General features: G+C 35.4%; 1 protein-coding gene across 1 annotated transcript in view; it reads right to left on the bottom strand.

The window, feature by feature from the left end:
• TRPC7 (transient receptor potential cation channel subfamily C member 7) overlaps window positions 1-22,864 on the bottom strand; it is a 403,356-nt gene that overhangs the window by 332,328 nt on the left and 48,164 nt on the right. Inside the window, exon 2 of the mRNA XM_044659937.1 lies at window positions 14,351-15,128. Coding sequence (XP_044515872.1) covers window positions 14,351-15,128 — 778 coding nt within the window. The remainder of the gene's footprint in view (window positions 1-14,350; window positions 15,129-22,864) is intronic.

Genomic DNA, 22,864 nt, shown 5'->3' with positions numbered 1-22,864 from the left:
CTCTCTCTCTCTTTCTCTCATTTTCCTTGCTTTCACTCTTCCTATTTGTAAATAAACTACCATAAAATTCATTCTGAATTGAATCTTTCATATGGAATTAAGAACTTAATTCCTGGTGACCAAACTCTTGAATATTCAGTCCAACCATAATTTTTATCCCTAACATTACCTAGTGATACTGAGAAACTTGGTCTTTTGTCCATGGCAGGAAGAAAATAGACACTTATTAATATACACGTTGCTAAGCATTTTAGGAAGAATATCTCATTTGATCCTGACAATAATCCTAGAAAATAGATGCTATTATTATCCCTATTTTATTATTGAGGAAACTGAGGCAGAGTCACACAGCTACTAAATTTCTGAGGCTGGATTTGAAATCAAGTTTTCATGCCTCTAGGCCCAGTTCTTTACAGGTAGCACTTAATAGTCATAGTTATATAGCTAGTATGTATCAGGAGTAGGCCTTGAACCCAGGTCTCCTTGATTCCAATGTTGGTAATTTGTGCATTGATGAAATACTCTCTTTATTTGGCACTATAATAGGCTATTTTATGGACACAGAATGCATCTATAGAATCTTGAACAGCAGTACTTTAAATATCCCCTTAGGTGAATTTATCAACAGTCAGGGGAGAGTGGCTTCTAAATTTCTTATTCTATTGTATCTCAAGAATCATATATAGGAAATTAAAGTTCACTTTACATTCCTTTAATGCCTTTCATTTTTGACAAGTTTGTAAGCAGATTACTAGTGGCATTAAAATATTTCAACATCTTACAATAGGCTCTAACTAGAGAATATAGCAGGTGGCAAATTGTGTTGATTTGTCATTATTTACATTTTTAATTTGTGGTATTTTTGTCTCTGAATTGCTTTATGGGAAATTATAAGTGGCAGCATAAACATCAATACATAATTGATAATACAGTTTTCATGATATATCTGGTTAACATTCCATTAATAAACAGTAATTATTAATGTTCTAAAACAAGGTCATAATCAAACCTTTGGCTTACTTCTTTTTCTTTCCAACACTGTATTCTAAAGTCCCAATAAAAACAATCTCCAGGGGGCAGCTAGGTAGCTTAGTGGATTGAGAGCCAGGCCTAGAGATGGGAGGTCTTGGGCTCAAATCTGGCCTCAGACACTTCTAAACTGCATGACCCTGGGCAAGTCACTTAACCCCCATTGCCTAGCCCTTACCAGTCTTCTGCCTTGGAGCCAATACACAATACTCTTGGACTCCAAGAGGGAAGGTAAGGGTTTTAAAAATAAATAAAAAAATAAAAATAAATAAAACAATCTCCACACCCTGAATTTCCAAAGTACAAGAGACACTATATTGTCTTCAATCTTATCTTCAAAAGGAAGCTTACAGTATATTTGCTTTGAAGCAGGACAAAATAAGAACTAGTATATACTTTAATTGAATTTTCATAGTTTTCAATCCTGAGAATAGCAGACCCCTCAAAATCAAAGCTGGCAGGACTTAAGAAGGCAAGAAACCATTTCTGCTTGCTCATTCCTGCTTCCTTCTCTCTTCCAGAATACTGTTCTTCCCTCCTTCCACAATATTCTAGTTACTTACAAACTTTTCACCATTTTTGTCTAGACACTGAACTTTTGAGAAGAATGAACATTGAAAAAATATAGAAAACAAATAATACACATTAACAACAACAAAACAACAAATCCTGCAGGAATTAAGAATTTAGGATGTCAAAGACCATATGGTGTTGTCTTTCTATCCTAAATTACTGACTCGGGGCCTGGTCCATAGAAGGCACTTAATATTTGCCCAATGAATGAAGAATTCAGTAGGATGAAATGACAATATGAATAATTTGTGTAGCAAAACATGATCAGTGTAGAGATTCTGTTCTTACTAATCCATCCACCAAAAACTAGTAATTCCTATGTATGAAGTTTTGTTGGTAAACATGAGAATGAGTAATATGGCAAGAATGAGAATTGCCTTACAATCAAGGAGAGTGTACTTGTTAGAGATTAACATTTTTTTACCCTTATCCTCTGGTTGTTTTATGCATTAGTTTTTTCTCCCTTCTTTAGCAAGATTGTAAGCTCTTTGAGGCCAATGGAATATAGTCTCTTAGCATTCCTTACTAGACTTAATAGTGGCATGACAGAATAATAGCATATTCTTTTTTTAAACCCTTGTACTTCGGTGTATTGTCTCATAGGTGGAAGATTGGTAAGGGTGGGCAATGGAGGTCAAGTGACTTGCCCCGGGTCACACAGCTGGGAAGTGGCTGAGGCCGGGTTTGAACCTAGGATCTCCTGTCTCTAGGCCTGACTCTCACTCCACTGAGCTACCCAGCTGCCCCCTAGCATATTATTTTAAAAAATCATGAAGAACATAGAATCAGGACTTTAGATTTGGAAATCAAAGGTATTTATCCAATTTGATGTAGCAAATAAATGGCAAAGACAAGAACTGGAGTCTGAGGCAGTTTGAAAATACCTATGCTAACTTGCAGACTCGTATTTGCAAACGCTTATTGGATATCTCAAACTGGATGTCTAATAGACATTTTAAACTCATTTATGTCCAAAACTGAACTAATTATCTTTTCCCTCAAATCCTCCTCTCTTCCAAACCTCCCTGTTGTCAAAGATACCACTATTTTACTGTGAAGATCTCTTTATCATCTCTGATAATCTGATAAGGACAGTTCAGTTGACAAGGAAATAAGGATAGGACAAGGGAGTTGTCTTTTACCTCATGCTTCCAGTTCTGGCTCCAGGAGCATGGAATTTATTATATATGTTTCAAGACTCATTTCACACAAAAGAACCCCCCAAAACTTTGAAGATGCGCAGAAGTTACAACACAAAATATTGGCTTCAGAATAGACCAAGGCCAAGGCTGAATTTTGACTAGGTTCTTATCAGAAAGCCAAGTTGGGGAGTATCTTGGCCTTGGCTATAACAGGCAGCAGCATTTCTTGCTGTGTTAAAAGTGTTAACTCTTTAAATTCAGGTTTTATAGGAACTTAAAGCTTTTCAATAAGGTCACAATACTTTTCAACAAGAAATCACAAGGATCACAAAAGGGGTCAAAAGAGGAGTCTCAGATTTTTATCTATTCTCTTATTGGCTTCCCACATTTTACCAGTCATCTAGGCTCACACCTTAAATATCATCCCTGATTCCACATTTTCTCATTCCACTCATATCCAATCACTTTCCAAAGTCTATCATTTTTACTTTTGTAACATCCCTTTTATACATCCCCTTCTTTCCTCTGACATTTCCATTAACACCTTGATGTAACCTTTTCTTATCTCATGGCTGGACTGTTGATTTTTCTGTCTTCTCAAGTCTATCCTCCACTCAGATGCTGGATTGATCTTCCTAAATCCCAGTGACTCCCTATTAAATACAAAATCTTTGGAATGGTATTTGTTCATTCATAATGTCCTCCTCCACTGCCACATCTCAAGTCTTCTTACACTTTATTACCTGTCTTTACTCCTTTGTAGTCTGTGATCCAGTTAGAGTGGCTCCTTGCTATTCCTTGCACAAGATACTCATTCTCCCAGCTTCAGGCTCTTTCACTGTCTATCCCCCTATGCCTGGAACTCTATCCCTCTTCATTTTTATCTCTTGGAATCAGCATTTTGCAACAAGTCTTTCTCAGTCTTCTCTAATCTTAGATTCTTTCCTCTGAAATTACCTGAATTTATCCTATATGTATATATTTTTCACACATATATAGTTTGTACATAATTTTTTTCATATTATCTCCTCCATCAGGCAGAAAACATTTTCGCTTCTTCACATCTCCAGTTCTTAGCACAGTGTCTACTACACAGTAAACATTTAATAAATACATATTGACTTTACTCTGTCACCTAGCACAGGTGTATTTACTGTCCAGTATTACTAGATTTTTATCAAATGACAATTAACTGTAGTGGCCAGCTACCTGAGCTTTTTAAGATTCAGGAAACCTAGAAATTCTCAAATCCAGAGAAATGTTCCCAGATGGTTCCTCCTGGATATTTCATTTCAAACACATTATTCCTTGATGCTATAACTATATCTGATATTCCTGAAGTACACTCATTAGGTTTCCAATCAGAGTAAACTTTTTTTCAATCCACAGTTACCAAAAATCATAGGCCATAGAGGAAAAACTCTGTTGAATCAATATGTGAACATTTAGAAGTAACCACTTTGTGATGGGGTTAATTCTGAAGTAATGTTTTTGCAGACAAGCATTAATGACTTTTTAAATATGAAAATAAAAAAAGATATACTGGAACAAAACATTTAAACAGCAGAACAATTTTTAGGCATGTCAAGAAACAGAAAAATATCACTAGGAAGTATCTAAATAAAATTTACTAGGGACCCTTACAGCAGCTGTACAGCATATTATTAGATGTTGTTTTGCCAAAAACTCCAAAGAAACTCATAAACTTAAAAAAAACCTCATAAACGTCTTCAAAAAAGCTTTCGTGGATGCTACTTAGCTTAACTTTGAAGAGTAGTCTTTTCCATAATGAATTTCTCAATTTAAAAATGATGAAAGATGATTTTTACAATGATAGCTTCTTACGTGCTAAACTATATAATTTGCATTTACAATTCAAATTTTTATTGAAAGCTTATACAAATAGTTAATGACACATGCCAAACTATGTAATATGCCTAGAAATAATTCTATATTTTTGCTGAATGTACTCACTGAGTAGATTTCTGAACATATATCCTTATTCTCCATTGTTTCACTATAGCTATACCTCTCTCCCATTAAGGTGTTCTCTTTTCTTTCCGATAAAAAAAGGAAAGATTTAGGCTTCCAGGTTAAGATGGTGGCAGAGTAAAAAGCAGCTGCTTAACCTCTCCTAAACAAACACATATAGGACTCCTCAAGAAGACATAAAAACAAATCCATATGAATGAAGGCACCCAACAATAGGGCGCAGCATTGAAGGTACGTGGATTCAGGGCATTTCCATGTTATAAAGGGTAAAACAGCTCATACTAAAACGTGAGCTGAGCAATCCCCTTCCCCCCCACACCACCTACAGTGCCAAAGCCAGAGCAAAAGAGTTAGAGCAAGTTTGGGGCACCCATTAAGTCCTTGGCAGCTACCTGGTATCACCAGGGCCTGCTTCTGAGAGCAGCAAGACTTAAGACCCCAAAAGGCTAAAGAACATGTTGACTTTAAACACTGACTCTGAGAGCAGATGTGGACGCAGGCTTGGATGTGGATCCTGAGCTCAGGAGTGGACCTTGGGTGAGGACCCAGTGCAGAGGGGTGCACAACTGTGGAAGCAGTGCCCTGAGACTGGTAAAGGAGCTTCAGACAAAGGAACAAGCAAGGAGACAACCAGGAGGGTTGACACTGAGAACAACTAGACCTGAGACCTCAGGAATCCAAAGAGTACAGACAGATCCTGGGTGTGAGGATAAACCTGAGAGGGCGTGTGGCTCACAATGGCAAGCCATCCACAAGAACCCCAAAAGAGAAAGATCAACAAGAAGAAATCTTTAATACTCAACAACTTTTAAGCAGAGAAAATCCAGACAATAGAGCAAATAGCAGAGGAGAACAAAAAATAATCATATCCAAACTTTCCCAAAATAATGAAAACTGGTCACAAGTGATTGAAGAGTTCAAATCTGAGATGATGGGAAAGATGGAAGAGATATGGAAAGAAAATATCAGTTTAAAAGGCAGAATTTTGCAATTGGAAAGTGAGGTGGAAAGTGAGGAAAGTAAATTGAAGACCAGAAATGACCAGATTGAAAAGGAAAACCAGTCTCTAAAGGCTAGAATTGAGCATTTAAAAGGTAATGATTTCTGAAGATAGCAAGAACAAATAAAACAAAGTCAAAAGACTGATAAAATAGAAGGAAACATAAAATATCTCAATGAGAAATTGATAGATCAAGAAAACACATCTAGAAGAGACAATTTGAGAATCATTGGTCTTCCTGAAAAACCAGAAATTAATAGAAATCTGGACTCCATACTAAAAGAAATTATTCAGCAAAACTGCTCTGAAGTTCTACAACAAGAGGGCAATATAGACATTGAAAGGATCCATAGATCACCCTCTACACTAGACCCTGAAAAGTCAACCCCCAAGAATGTAATAGCCAAATTCAAGAGTTTCCAAGTAAAAGGAAAAATCTTACAAGAAGCCAGAAAGAGACAATTCAGATATTAAGGAGTACCAATCAGAATCACACAGGATCTGGCAGCCTCCACACTAAAAGACAGCAAGGCTTCGAATATAATATTCAGAAAAGCAAGAGAAATGGGTCTAGAACCAAGGATCACCTACCCACCAAAATTGACTGTATACTTCCTGGGGAAAGTATGGGCATTCAACAATATAGAAGATTTCCAAGTATTTGAACAGAAAAGACTAGAACTAAATGGAAAGTTCAATATCCAACCACAAAAACCAAGAGAAACATGAAAAGATAAGTATGAAACAGAAGGGAAAGAAAGAAAACTCATATTTTTTTAAATTTGCCTCTTTAAGGGCTTCAATGAGATCTAATTATTTGTATTCCTATATGGAGAAATGTTATGTATAATTCTCTGTAGTGAACCCTAATCACTATTATATTGTTCACTATTATAGTAATTAGATGAATTATTCATAGGTAGAGATTTGAATATTAAAAGGTCTAAGATGATATGGGGGGGTGGGAAAGAGGGGGGTGAATAGTAGAGGACACCAAGAGAAACTTTAATGAAAAAGAAAAATAGGATGTTCTATTACACACAAAGAGGGCATGGAAAGGGGAGGGGATGAATACTGTTATAAAAAGGAGAGGAAGAGAGCATTAAGCATTAAACCTTACTCTCAGTGGAATTAACCCTGAGAGGGAAGAGTAGCTATATCAATTGGAATGTAGAACTCTATCTAACCCTAATGAGAAAGTCAGAAGGGATAAACCAAGGGGAGCAGGGGAATGGGGAGGTCAAAAAAGGGAGGGGAGAAGAAGAGGGAGGGAATTCATTAGGCCTTAAAAATAAAAAGAGGGAGTGGGTAGAAAGGGAAGTAAATCAAGGGAGGGGACAAGGGTTACAGGCTTAAAGCACACAACTGGTTTAAAAGAAAATAGTGTAAGAAGAAGGGGGAGAACTACGAGAGGATACCAAAATGTTGGGGAATACACTACTTATAATTATAATTCTGAATGTGAATGGAATGAACTTGCTCATAAAAAGGAAGCAAATAGTAGAGTGGATTAGAAACCAAAATCCTACCATATGTTGTCTACAAGAAACACATATGAGGTGGGTGGACATACACAGATTTAAGGAAAGGGCTTGAGCAAAATCCTTTGTGCTTCAAATGAGAAAAAGAAGGCAGGAGTGGTGATACTGATTTCTGACAAAGCCAAAGTAAAAATAGATACAATTGAATAAGATAGGGAAAGTAATTACATTCTGATAAAAGGCAGTATAGAAAATGAGGAAATAACATTGGTCAATATGTATGCACCAAATGGCATAGCATCCAAATTCCTAAAGGAGAAACTGGCAGAACTCAAGCAGGAAATAGATATTAAAACCATACTAGTGTGAGATCTAAATATTCCTCTTTCAAATCTAGATAAATCAAACCAAAAAATAAATAAGAAAGAGATAACGGAGGTGAATGAAGTCCTAGAAAAACTAGATTTAATAGATATGTGGATAAAAATGAATAGGGACAAAAGGGAATATACCTTATTTTCAGCTGCACATGGTAGATTCAGAAAGATTGACCATGTAATAGGGCATAGAAACAGTGCAAACAAATGGAAAACAGCAGAAATAATAATTGTAACCTTCTCAGATCATAATGCAATAAAAATAATAATTAGTGTAGGGCACAGGGATAGGCAAATCAAAAACTAATTGGAAATTAAATAATATGATTCTCCAAAACCAGCTAGTCAAAGAAGAAATCATAGAAACAACCAATGAATTCATTGAAGAGAGTGACAACAATGCGACATCCTACCAAACTCTGTGGGATGCAGCAAAGGCAGTAATCAGGGGGAAATTTATATCCTTGGGTGCATATATTAAATTAGGGAGGGCAGAGATCAATGAATTGGGCATGCAACTTAAAGAACTAGAAAGCAAGCAAATTAAAAATCCCCAGATGAAAACTAAATTAGAAATACTAAAAATCCAGGGAGAAATTAGTAAAATTGGAAATAAAAGAACTCTTGAATTAATAAATAAGACTAGAAGCTGGTATTTTGAAAAAACAGATAAAATAGACAAAGTACTGGTCAATCTAATAAAAAAGGAAAGAAGAAAACCAAATTGACAGTATCAAAGATGAAAAGGGAAACCTTACTTCTAATGAAGAGGAATTATGGCAATCATTAAAACTATTTTGCCCAATTATATGGCAATAAATATAGCAACCTAGGTGATATGGATGAATATTTACAAAAATATAAATTGCCTCTTTTAACAGCAGAAGAAATAGAATACCTAAACAGTCCCATATCATAAAAAGAAATTGAACAAGCCATCAAATAACTCCCTAAGAAAAAATCGCCAGGGCCTGATGGATTCACAAATGAATCCTATCAAACATTCAAAGAACAACTAATCCCAATACTATACAAATTATTTGATATAATAACCAAATTCCTTTTATGACAAAAATATGGTACTGATTCCAAAGCTAGGTAGATCAAAAACAGAGAAAGAAAACTACAGAACAATCTCTCTAATGAACATAGATGCAAAAATCTTAAATAGAATACTAGCAAAAAGACTCCAGCAAGTAATCAAGAGGATTATCCACCATGATCAGGTGGGATTTATACCAGGAATGCAAGGATGGTTCAACATTAGGAAAACCATCCACATAATTGACCATATCAACAAGCTAACAAGCAAAAGTCACACGATTGCAGGATACAAAATAAATGCACATAAATCATTAGCATTTCTATATATTTCTAACACATCACAGCCATAATAGGTAGAAGGATAAATACCATTTAAAATCACCCCAGACAATATAAAATACTTAGGAATCTCTCTACCAAAACAAACACAGGAATTATACAAACACAACTACAAAACACTCTCCAAAAAATTAAAACTAGATCTAAATAATTGGAAAACAATTGATTGCTCATGGGTAGGAAGAACTAACATAATAAAAATGACCATTCTATCTAAATTAATTTACCTATTTTGCATCATACCTATCAAACTACCAAAAAAACTTTTTATTGAATTAGAAAAAACTATAATGAAGTTCATTTGGAAGAACAAAAGATCAAGAATATCAAGGAAAATAATGAAAAAATATGAATGAAGGTGGCCTAGCAGTATCAGATATTAAAGTATACTATAAATCAGTGGTCATCAAAACAGTATGGTACTGGCTAAGAGACAGAAGGGTGGATCAGTGGAATAGACTTGGGGTAAGCGACGTCAGCAAGATAGTGTATGATAAACCCAAAGAGCCCAACTTTTGGGACAAAAATCCACTATTTGAGAAAAACTGCTGGGAAAATTGGAAAACAGTATGGGAGAGATTAGGTTTAGATCAACATCTCACACCCTATACCAAGATAAATTCCTGAATATAAAGAGGGAAATTATAAATAAGTTAAGTGAATACAGAATAGGATACTTGTCAGATCTCTGGGAAAGGAAAGATTTTAAAACCAAACAAAAGTTAGAGAAAATTACAAAATGTAACAAAAATGATTTTGATTATATTAAATTAAAAAGCTTTTGTGCAAACAAAAACAACGTAGCCAAAATCAGAAGGGAAACAACAAATTGGGAAAAAATCTTTATAACAAAATACTCTGACAGTGGTCTTAATTACTCAAATATACAAGGATTTAAATCAATTGTGTAATAAATCAAGCCATTCCCCAATTGATAAATGGGTAAGGGACGTGAATATGCAATTTTCACATAAAGAATCAAAACTATCAATAAGCACATGAGAAAGTGCTCTAAATCTCTAATAATTAGAGAAATGCAAATCAAAACAACTCTGAGGTATCACCTCACACCTAGCAGATTGGCTAAAATGAGAGAAGGGGAGAATAATGTTGGAGGGGATGTGACAAAATTTGGACATTAATGTATTTCTGATGGAGTTGTGAATTAATCCAACCATTCTGGATGGCAATTTGGAACTATGAAGCAGTGCCTTCCCTTTGATCCAGCCATACAATTGTTGGGTTTGTACCCCAAAGAGATCATAGATAAATAGACTTGTACAAAAATATTTATAGCTGGGATTTTTGTGGTGGCAAAAAACTGGAAAATGAGGGTATGCCCTTCAATTGGGGAGTGGCTGAACAAATTGTATTATATGCTGGTGATGGAATTGTGCTGAAAGGAATAATAAAATGGAGGAATTCCATGTGAACTTTAAAGACCTCCAGGAATTGATCCAGAGCAAAGGAGCAGAGCCAGAAGAACATTGTACACAGAGACCACTGTGGTAAATAGAATGTAATGGACTCCTGTACTAGTAGCAATGCAATGACCCAGGACAATTCTGAAGGATTTATTGAAAAGAATGCTACCCACTTTCAGAGGAAGAACTGCAAGAGTGGAAACACAGAAGAAAAACAACTGCTTGAATACATGGGTTGAGGCGGACATGTTTGGGGATGTAGACTCGAAACTACCACACCAATGCAACTATCAACAATTTGGAAATAGGTCTTGATCAATGACACATGTTAAAACCAGTGGAAATGTGCATTGACTTTTGGGGGGGTAGAGGTTAGAGAGTGAAGGGGAAATTAAGAGCATGAATCATGTAACCATGTAAATTTTCTAAAAAATAAATATTATTAAATATTTAAAAAAACAAAAAAGGAAAGATTTATATTGTCAAGGCTATCTCTGCATTTAATGATACCTGAATGAGTTATGAACTCCTAAAGAAATATGATGTTTATCATAAGTGTCTTTTGGTAATATGAAAGCCCTAATTTCAAATAAAAAAATACTCCTGGAGATTTTATAGGAAATTGATAAAGTTGATATTGTTGGAATCACAAAATTACAGAATTTCCTATGTGGAAAGAAGTTCAGAGGCCATTTATAACAACTTATACCTAAATAATAATTTTCTTTACAGGGGCAGCTAGATATCTCCTGGATAGAAAGCCAGGCCTAGAGATGGGAGGTCCTAGGTTCAAGTATGGCCTCAGACACTTCCCAGCTGTGTGACCTTGAGCAAGTCACTTAACCCCCATTGCCTGGCCCTTACCTTAGAACCAATATTCAGTATTGATTCTAAGATGGAAAGCAAGGGTCTAAAAATATATTTTCTTTACAATTTTTCTGTGAAATGATCTTTTAGTCTTTGCTTAAGGACCTCCAATGGATGAAAATCTCCCACCTCTTCAGGCAAATTATTACATTTTAGGAAAGTTCTATTGTTAGCAACTTTTTCTTTAAATTAAGTCTAAATTTGCCTCTATCATTGTGTCTCAAGCAAAGAAGAGTATATCTAATCCATCTTTTGTATAAAGTCCTTCAAATAATTGAAGATAGCAATCTTATCCTACTTGTATTTTCTAGATTAAGCATCCCTAGTTAGAACAAGTGACTCTTGTCATGAAATTAAGATCCTTCATTATCTTGATTACCATCCTCTGGACATTGTCCTTCCAAAAATGTGGGTTGATTTTGCACTTGTTCTTATTATAAACCAATGACTGTAATGTCCAAAGATGTCTTTCATTGATTAGCATTATTTCAGTTATTCATGGCTTTCAATCATTCTTTTCTCTATGTAACTATATTCTCATCAATATGAAGAAATGAAAGTAGATTACCTCTGAAGACTCTTTCCTCTCTAAAGGTCTGACCAGTAATTTCCCACTCTAGATTTTAGATTTCTTAGGAATAGAAATTTCAGAATTTCAGTAAAAGAGATTAGTGTTTTATATTTGGTCCCAATTGTAGTCTTTGTATTGTTTTACTTGTGTTAGACAAGATCTGACCCAGTTAACTAAAGACACTGAAAGTTATAATTGTGACACTTATCCAGAGAAGGCAGCCCAAAGAACATCTTTCCTCTTTAGATTATATAGAAATTTTAGGGAAAAGTCTTTTTTAGGAAAGAAATAGATGAACAAATTGACATTATTCAATTCAAAGGACCAGGCATTTATTAAGATCTACTTTGTTAAGACCTAATGTTAGGCTGTATAAGAAATAATTTTGTTTAGAGGTGAGTTTAGAGTTCTACTTTCCATTGAGTAGGAATGATGCCTCACCCTCAAATACACTGGTGCTTGCTGTACACTGTTCTCCTTCACAGAATAATCATTCCCAACTTGCTATTTCCTATCTCACTAGAATTTTCTCTCCTTGCCTGCTACCTATATAAAACATTCTTACAGCCTTCTAATAGCATCTCAATTCTCACTTTCCTCACCATTCCAATCTATCCCTTTTTATTAACTTTTAATACTTTTTTTTGGTAGCACTCATTTCATGCATTATCACATATTGCTTTGCAAGAGCTCTTTCCTCTGATAACTCCAAAATTATCTTTTATCTATTATATATATATTTATGAATACAAAAGTTATATAGGGGTTACAGTACATAGAGCACTGAATATAGAATAAGAAAAATCTAAATTCAAATCCAGTCTCATTCACTTACTAGCTGTGTGACTCCTGGGAAAATCACTTAACCTCTATTTGCCTCAGTTTCCTCAGCCCTAAAATGGGGAAAATAATAACATTTACCTCCCAGGGTTATTGTGAGGATAAAATAAGATACTATACATACAGAGCTTTGTAAACCTTTAAGTCCTATACCTTTACCACTTTTGGTAACTTCCTCTGGCAATAAATATTTCTTGATCAAGTTTATCTTTACAATGATACTAGAAGCTTTGCACAGGCAGGAATGTATTCAGGTATTCTTTCCTCAACCACAAACAGGGTTACACGCATGGGAAATGACTCACTAAATATCTGTTGACTAATGAATCAGGAAATCTAAATCCAGGTGCAGCTCCCATGATTATGCAGTCAGTCATCTGGTGAGCTAATAAATCCAGAAAGATTGGCCTTACCTCAGGAGAATACACCAGAAACAACCAAAGATGGAATATATTCTCCAAATTACAGCCATATAAAAAGGCTTTCTAAGGTTTTCTCTGAACAGAAAATATGATGTGCAAATACCTTCTATGTAAACTTCTCTCTCTCTCTCTCTCTCTCTCTCTCTCTCTCTCTTTCTCTCTCTCTCTCACTCTCTTACTCTCTCTCTCTCTCTCTCTCTCTCTCTCTCTCTCTCACACACACACTCTTTCCCTCTCTCTCTCTCTCACTCTCTTTCCATTTTTCTATAGGAATTGCTAGGTTCAAAAAAAGTGCTTTGGGGTCATCCTATGATGCTTTGGGACATCTGAGGGATAAGACTAATATCTGCTTCTTGGACACGCCTGTTTTATCAAGATTCTTCTATACACAGATTCATTTCAGATGACAGGATCTGACCCTGGTTGATCTGAATAGCTATGATAAAGAAACATTTTAATTGAGATCTATTTTACTTAGCTATCCCTAGAATTGAATGAGAATATAAGCACACAACAACTACTTGGGCTATAAATCCTTCAGGAGTCAGTATGACATCATGGAAAGAGTGATGTGCTTCATTGAAGGAAAACTGAACCCAGAAGCACTGGACCTGCTTCTGACAGTTACTAGCTGTGGGACTATGGACAGGTGATTTCTTTTTGATGTGTCTCTGGCAGCAGCTTAGACTTACTTGTTTAAGCATCAGTGGCGATCTGCCTAGTATATATTCCATATTGCCAAAGTCTCAGATCTTTGTGTACTGTCTCTATGTGAGTTAGTTTTGACACGTGACCTCTTGTTGTTTCCTCGTTTTGTATGTAAGATTTTGTAGGAAAATTCTTATATAGAAACTCCCATCTTTTGATGCAACTTATCTATAACTTGTCATCTTAAGGCTATTGTGGAGACAATAAGTGGTTAAATGATTAAATGGACAAGTAACTATTGGATATCAGAGCCAGGACTTGAAATCAGATCTTCATAGATCTTTCTGTCAAATTGCCTCTCTGACATCCAGGAATGTTTTTTAACTTGCCAAGTTTGATTGCTTTTGCTTCTAAGCCTTTCTTACTCTTCAGTATACTTTCAGGCAAGTTAAAAGAAATTATTTAACATCCTTAGCTGTTAAACCACAGTGTTTAACTCAACTGAGTGTCTGCCCTTTAGGCAGCTCGTTTGGATACTGGATGTACCTGGAAAAGAACTTTCAGATAATTTGATGGAAGTGAAAGATTTTTGTAGGATTACCTTAAATTCAGTCTCAATGTTGGCCAGTCTGGCTAACTCATTGCTTAATTCTAAGGCAGTTAGGACAGGATCTTCACTGGACAGAGACAAGTAGGCAGCACTAGCTAATCCTTTATATGCATTCATTCTGGACCTTGAATGGCTGAAGGAGTCTTTTCTTTGCTTTTCAGCACACTCATTGCACTTGCAGAAATAGTCATGAGGCCTTTCTATACGGGCCCCTTTGAGAAGAAGGATGTGTACAATTTCATACTCCTGGCAGTGGGCAGCCAGGATGATGGGAGTGATATCATGAGAGAAGCGGGTTCCATCCTCATCATAGGCATAAAAGTCATCATCCCGTAGTTCCTGTTCCAGGGGACTGAGAGTAAGTCTCTGCCCCTGGGCAAAGGCTGGGTGGTTCAGTATTGCTTCAACAATCCTCACATAGCCTTTGCTGATGGCCAACAAGAGTGCATCACCAACTCTGGCCAGGTTTTCCTTTTTCAGCAGTAATTCTGTAACTTCTAGGTGCTCATTTCCCACTGCTAGCTGCAGGGCATTTTGTCCCATGTAATCAACACAGTTGAAGTTTAGTGTTTTGGACTCCTCAAGCATCTTCCTGACTACTGGGATGTTACCATACTCAGCAGAGTCCAAGAAACGTTCTTCTTCCATGGTGAGACTGGTCCCTTTCTCATTAAACATGTAGGCTGGACCTCGGATAGCCTGCCTTCTTCCTTTCTCCCGAAGGGTTGTGTGTCTACGGTGCATGTTTTTAAAGTTGTTGTTCTCCAACCTGTATTAAAATGAAAAGAAGTCCATCCATTAAAGCATCATGGAATTCATATAGTTTGCAACTTGGCTGCATTGTGCATTTCATTATGGGAGAAATGTCCTAAATTACCTCCTATTCCATGAGTAAGGGATGTGATGAAATATCTCTCTTTGGGCAATATTTCTTATTAACCTTTTCATAACAGCTAAAATTAGAGTTTGGTTGAGAGTATTAGGGGAATGAAAGGATGTATATAGGACATAACACCTAGGTCATTTCCCCCGTTCCACTATTTCTCTTATTTTGTGGATGAGAGTCCTCAAAGAATCCAGCTCTGCTTCTTTGCATTCATCCCCAGAATATGAGAGTCATACATTTCTCATAGCATATTTGGATTAGATATTTCTCTATCTGAAGGGCTGAAAAAAAATTTGAAATCTTTACAACCTGTAAATATAGAAGCAATCTCATGATGGATTTGAATACAAATTAAATACTGCTTTATAAGAACTAAAACATATTTCCTAGGTCTCTTAAAAAGGACACAGAGGGAAGCCTTGTTCAAAAGATGAGAATGAAACCCACCAATTTCCTTTTTTCTCATTATTAGCCTTTGATTTTTCTAATCTTCACAGGTTCTTAAAGCTACTTTAAAAGACAATAGGAAGACTTCTGGGTAATGTGACCAATAAGACCGAGGACTAGACACTTTCTCAGTCACAGTCTCTTAAACTTCAATCAGTTAATGAATTACTGTCTACTATGTGCCTTGTACTGTCCTAAACTCCTCTAAAATAGGAATTGTACTGAAGATACAAACCAATTTCAGTTGTCTCCATGTTCTAAGACACCAAAAACCCAAAGAAAGTAACCACCTGGTCAACAGAAGTAAACAAAATCCCTTATGTGCTTGCTCAGCACTTCTCTTCCACTAGCCACCATATTGGCAAGACTCAAAAGCACATCCATGGATTTTCAGTAGAATTGAACACTGACTACACCTTTCCTGTTCTATGGAAAGACAAAAGTCAAAAGTTTATTTTGCCTAGGATGTCAGAGCAGCATTTTCTGTACTAGTCAAATAATGAAGAAGCAGAGGAAACTAGGTCAAGGTTCATGTGTACATTTGTGTATGGTCTACTAACTCTGAAGAAAAGAGTACTGGACATCACAGAGAAAAATACAATGCATGAAAATGTCCAAAACTTTAGAGTGCAATAAAGTGCCAACTGAAAGACTCTAGAGATCATCTCCAGAGAAACAAAACAAAGAAAAGCAAAACAATAAAAACTATACTGAAAACTGAATGCTCCCATGTAAGGAAAGGATATTTTTAATAGGAAATTATGACCTTACACTGGGGATAATCTTCCCGGTTTGGTGCTTGGAGAAACTAACTCAAAGAGACTTCTGTCCCTCCATAATTAGCACCCTGGTTTTTAAAGGAGAATCAGGGATCCTGTGGAAAACTTACAGAAGACCAGAAGACAATGGGCATGGACCCAGAGAGGAGATTGCATGGCAAATAAGGGGAAATTATTATGTGAATGACAAGAAAATTATAATAGATTAAGCAATAAAGAACAATACTTCTAGCCTTTCTATCTTCTTCAGGAATTGATATTTCTAAAAGTGAAGCATGATTGAAAAAAGGGAATAGGGAAAAGATCTACAAGACAATAACATAGTTTGTATAAAAGAAGGAACTCAAAATAAGTCCTCTAGAAGTTTTAATTTCTACGAAGAATACAGAGACTAAAGAAGACCTAAATAATTTACAGAGACATTAATCAAAGAATAAACATCTAGATTAGACAAAAACAGAAAAAAATAATGAAAATAATTAGGGAAAGAAATGTTTTTAGAAAAAGAACTAAGAAATTAACAAGTAAAACAAGTTGAAAGGGAAGGAGGAATTTTACTTGACAACTTAACTGAGAGAAAAAAGGGAAAGAATTAGAAGAAAGAAGAAAGAAAAAGGAACCTATAAGTTAAACAAAACTTTGAAACTAGAGAAAGAGATGAAAATAGGAGGAAGAGGACTCATGGAAAAAGAGTTGTGTTATGATTATGCCCAAAATATTATTGGTTAAATAGGATGGCTTTTTTGAAGGAGGAGGAAAGAGACTAAGGAAATTTTGGTGATATTAAAAAAGATATCAATAAAATTAATTTTAAAAAATCAGTAGGAAAAGAAAGTATGTTGCAATAAAAATAGCATTGAACTAAGAAGCAAGAAACTAGAATGGAAATTATAGCTTTGTCACTAAGTAATTGGATAATTTCTGTTTCCTTTTTCTTGGCCTCAGTTTTCCTGCTTATAAAATGGATATTTTACTATATAATTTACAAGTGCTTTTATAGCTCCTGCCTTCTGAAGCAGCTTGGTAACCCAGAGGATAGAGCCTAGGATCTGGAGTCAGGAATACCGAAGTTTAAGTCTGACTTCACATATTTAGTATCTGTGACCTTGGGTAAGTTCTTTAACTTCTGTCTTTCTCAATTTTCATATCTGTTAAATTTGTTACTAAGTTCAGTTGTATCCAGAGCTTCATGATCCCCTTTAGGGTTTTCTTGGCTAAGATACTGGAGTAGTTTGCCATTTCCTTCTCCAATTTACTGAACAGATGAAGAAACTGAGGCAAATGATGTTAAGTGACTTGACCAAGGTCATCCAGCAAGAGTCTGAGAATTTGTGAAGATGATCCTTTCTGATTCCAAGCCCAGTGCTCTATTCGCTGTGCCATTTAGCAGTGTTTGTTAATTGGGGAAAATAGCAGCATCTAACTCCTAGGATTATTGGGAAGATCGAATGTTAAGACATTTAATTAAGAAAATCATTAATATGAATACAGTTGGCTAATAAAGTTGTTAATGCAAATGTTAAATTGTAAATTGCCTGGCACATAATTAGTGCTTAATTTTTTGTGCTTGTAATTTTTTCTCAATTTTTTGACATTTCTACCCATTAAACCAATTTATTAAGTAGCAGAAACCAGATATTAACTCTTGTATCTCTGACTTCTCTGACCTTGTCACCAAATATGAGGAACACACACACACACTCACACACACACACACACATATATGGAGAAGGAGAGAGAGACACACACACACACACACAGAGAGAGAGGGAGAGAGAGAGAGAGAGAGAGAGAGAGAGAGAGAGAGAGAGAGAGAGAGAGAGAGAGAGAGAGAGAGAGAGAGAAATAGAATTTCAGAGTTGAAAGATTTTCAGTGCCCATCTCATCCAATTCTAACTCATATCCAAATAAGAATCACTTCTATAACATGTCTAAGAAGTGTTCACTATCTCTTCCCATAGCCCATTCATCTTTTTGTTCAGGTATAATTGTTAAGAAAGATTTCCTTACTCCAAACCTGTTATAGAAAAAGAAGGAACTTTCCTAAAAGTAATAAACAGTATATATTTAAAACCATCAGCAAGCATCATCTGCAATGGGGATAAATTAAAATCCTTCCCAATAAGATCAGGAGTCAAACAAGGATGCCCATAATCACCTCTATTATTTAACATTGTACAAGAAACACTAGTAGTAGCAATTAGAGAAGAAAAAGAAATTGAAGGTATAAAAATAGGTAGTGAGGAGACCAAACTATCACTCTTTCCAGATAATATGATGGTATACTTAAAGAATCCTAGAAAATCAACTAGAAAGCTAGTGGAAATAATCAACAACTTTAGCAAAGTTGCAGGATACAAAACAAATGCAGATAAATCATCAGCATTTTTATATATTTCCAACACAACTCAGCAGCAAGAATTAGAATGTGAAATTCCATTTAAAATCACCTTAGACAATATAAAATACTTATGAATCTATCTGCCAAGACAAACACAGGAATTATGTGAGCATACCCACAAAACACTTTGCACACAATTAAAAAATTGGAAAAACATTAATTGCTCATGTGTAGGACAAGCTAACATTATAAAAATGACCATCCTACCCAAATTAATTTACTTATTTCATGCCATACCTGTTAAAGTATCAAAAATTTTTTCTCTGAATTAGAAAAAAAACTATAACAAAGTTTATTTGAAAGAACAAAAGATCAAGAATATGAAGAGAAATATTGAAAAAATGTGAAGGAAGGTGGCCTAGTACCAAATCTTAAACTGTAGTCTAAAGCAGTGGTCATCAAAGCAATATAGTCCTGGCTAAGAGACAGAAGGGAGGATCAGTGGAATAGACTTGGGGTAAGTGATATAAGCAAGAGAGTTTATGATAAACCCAAAAAGCCCATCTTTGAGGACAAAACCCCACTATTTGACAAAAACTGCTGTGAACATTGGAAAACAGTATGGGATATATTGGTTCTAGAAAAACATCTCACATCCTATACCAAGATATAGTCAGAATGAGTGAATGACTTGATTACAAAGAAGGAAACTTTAAGTAAATTAGGTGAGCACAGAATATTATAATTGTCAGATCTTTGGAAAAGGAAAAATTTTAAAACCAAGCAAGAGTTAGAAAAAATTACAAAATGTAAAATAAATAATTTTGATTACATTAAATTAAAAAAGGTTTTGTACAAACAAAACCAATGCAACAAAATTAGAAGGGAAGCAACAAATTGGGGGAAAATCTTTATAACAAAAACTCTGACAAAAGTTTATTTACTCAAATATATAAAGAGCTAAATCAATTGTACAAAAAATCAAGCCATTCCTCAATTGGTAAATGGGCAAGGGACATGAATAAGCAATTTTCAGATAAAGAAGTCAAAACAATCAAGAAACACTTGAAAAAGTGTTCTAAAATAGCGAAATGCAAATCAAAACAACTCTGAGGTACTACCTCACATCTAGCAGATTAGCTAACATGACAGTAAAGGAAAGTGGTGAATGTTGGAGGGGGTGTGGCAAAATTGGGACATTAATGCATTGCTGGTGGAGTTTTGAATTGATCTAACCATTCTGGATGGCAATTTGGAATTATGCCCAAAGAGCACTAAAAGACTGCCTGCCCTTTGATCTAGCAATACCACTGTTGGCTTTATACCCCAAAGAAATCATAGGGAAAAAAGACATACAAAAATATTTGTAATAGTTGTGCTCTTTGTGGTAACAAAAAACTGGAAAACGAGGGTATGCCCTTCCATTGGGGAATGGTTGAACAAATTGTGGTATCTGTTTAGTGACTGAATACTAAACTGGAGGAACTCCAGGAATTGATGCAGAGTGAAAGGAGCAGAACCAGGAGCACATTATACCTAGAGATGGATACACTGTGGCACAATTGAATGTAATGGACTTATTAGCAATGCAATTTTCTGAGACATAAGATGGTCCTATGAGAAAGAAAGCTATCTACATCCAGAAAAAGAACTGTGGGAGTAGGAACAAAAAAGAAATAATCAACTGTTTGATCATATGGGTTGATGGAGATATGATTGGGGATGTAGACTCTAAAGCAGTGGTTCCCAAACTTTTTTGGCCTACTGCCCCCTTTCCAGAAAAAAATATTACTTAGCCCCCTGGAAATTAATTTTTAAAAATTTTAATAGCAATTAATAGGAAAGATAAATGCACATGTGTCCATCACTGCACTCCTGGATCCTTGCAGCACCCACCAGGGGGAAATAGCACCCACTTTGAGAATCACTGCTCTAAACGATTGCCCTAGTGGAAATATAAATAATATAGAAATAGATCTTGATCAAAGACACATGTAAAACTGTGGAATTTCTCATTGTCTATGGGAGAGGGGCGTGAGTAGGGAAGGGAAAGAACATGAATCATGTAACCATGGAAAAATTTTCTAAATTAATTAATTAATGAACTTTATTTTTAAAAAGCAAAGAAAAAATAAAAAAATAAAAAGGGCTATGGGATAGGACTAGTAATGAAGAAGAGATTACTTACGTGCATTATTCTAGCATTTCCAAATAGAAAAATAAATTGGTACAGTTCATCATTTATCTGCGTGCTTGTAAAATGCCCTCATTTGGGGGAACATATAAATCAAGCCTCTGCCATACTGAATCAACAAAAAAGAATTTATTTATATATGAAATAGTCTGCTAAGTGTCAGAGATAAAAACTAAAAAAGCAAAACATTACTTCCTCTTCTGCTCATACTTTAATTGGACAACATATAAAAGAAAATTCAATTAGAAGATAGATGGAAAGACCTAAAAAAATTATAAAAATTCAATCCTGTGGTGAAAAGCAAGAACCAGAAGATCATACATTGGGGCTGGGTGTTCTGAGGGGATAGATACAGGATAGATAGTAACAACCTGTGGAACTTAATCTAGATCACTCAGTTAGTCCACAAGCATTTTTAGGGCTTAATATGTGCTGAGTACTGTGCTATGTTCTGAACATACTAAAAAAAAAGGGGCAAAAACTGTCCTTTGCCTGAAGGATATATCTAAGAGATGTGTAGGCAGAATTATCTGGATTTGGAAATGCAATATATACATGAGGAATCAAGGAAGATACCAGGTTTGTGAACTTGGGTGATAATGATGGTTTTCTTAACAGCAGTAATGAAGGTAGAATGAGTAGAATGTTTGTAGGGAAAGATGATTTGAACATGTTGCATTTGAAATGCTTATTGGACATTAAATTCAAGATATCTAAGAGACTATAGGTCAGAAAAGACTAGGGTTGTTTATATAGTTTTACCAATATCGAGCATAGAGATGGTAATTGATTGCATGAAAACTGATGAGATAATTATGTATAGATATTAGAGTGAAAGAAGAAGGCCTAGAGCAGAGCCTTGGGGACAATCACAAAGGTATGACAAAAACTAGCATAGGAGATAGAAGAGGAGTGACTAGACAACTTGGAAAGGAACCAAAAGAAATTGGGGTCATGAAATCCTAGAGAAGAGGCAATATCCAAGAAAACAGATTGACTTACAATGTCAGATGCTGTGGAGAGGTATGGAGAAAAGGTAATTGGAATGATGAATTAGTAAATTGGAAAAGACAATTTCTTTTGAATAATGATATTGGAAACCAGGCCATAGAAGGTTTAGAAAAGAATGAAAGGAGAAGAAGCCGTCACTATATAAAGATGACTTTCTCAAGAAGTTTAGCCATGAAAGGAATAAGAGACATAGGATTAAAGCTAACTAGGAAAGTGGTATCAAAGAGGAGGGTCTTTGAAAAAATTTACTATGGTTTTGAATAGCATGGAAAGTCATATATAGATAGATAGATAGATAGATAGATAGATAGATATGGTGTGTGTGTATGAATAGGAGAGAGAACAATAGTGGCAACAGTGTATGTAAGGGTTCAAGGATACATGCAGAGTAGTTGACATTGGCAGGGAGGAGTAAAGGAGACTACAGTAGGGGAAGAGATTTGTATGGTTTAAGATAGGGAAAAGAGTGTTCATGTCCACATTTTTTTCCAGTGAAATATGAGTTGAGGTCCTTAGTTCAGAGGGTGGTAGGAGAAACTGTCATGGGATACTTGAAGAGAGATGATGAAGCTTTGAATTACTTCTTTAGGTAAAATTAAGGAATCATTTAAGGACTAAAAAGATTACCTTGTAGCAATGAGACTCCTGTTGAAATGAGAAAACAAATTTGCAACTGACAATCAGCATGGTCTCATGATTTTCTTCAGTTCTATCCAGTTGCATGGGGAAAGGAATGAAAGAAGAAGATACTGGGATTAATACCCAGTATTTGCTGCAGGTCTGGGGTTTGGTAAGCTATCATCAATAATAGCACAAGGAGGAAGGGATTCTAAAATAGAAGATAGTG

The sequence above is a fragment of the Gracilinanus agilis genome, chromosome 2 (genome assembly GCF_016433145.1).
Source record: "Gracilinanus agilis isolate LMUSP501 chromosome 2, AgileGrace, whole genome shotgun sequence".
In the NCBI taxonomy this organism is placed as follows: Eukaryota; Metazoa; Chordata; class Mammalia; order Didelphimorphia; family Didelphidae; genus Gracilinanus; species Gracilinanus agilis.
Note: the sequence above shows the minus strand (reverse complement) of the source record. Positions and strands in the feature narration are given on the sequence as shown.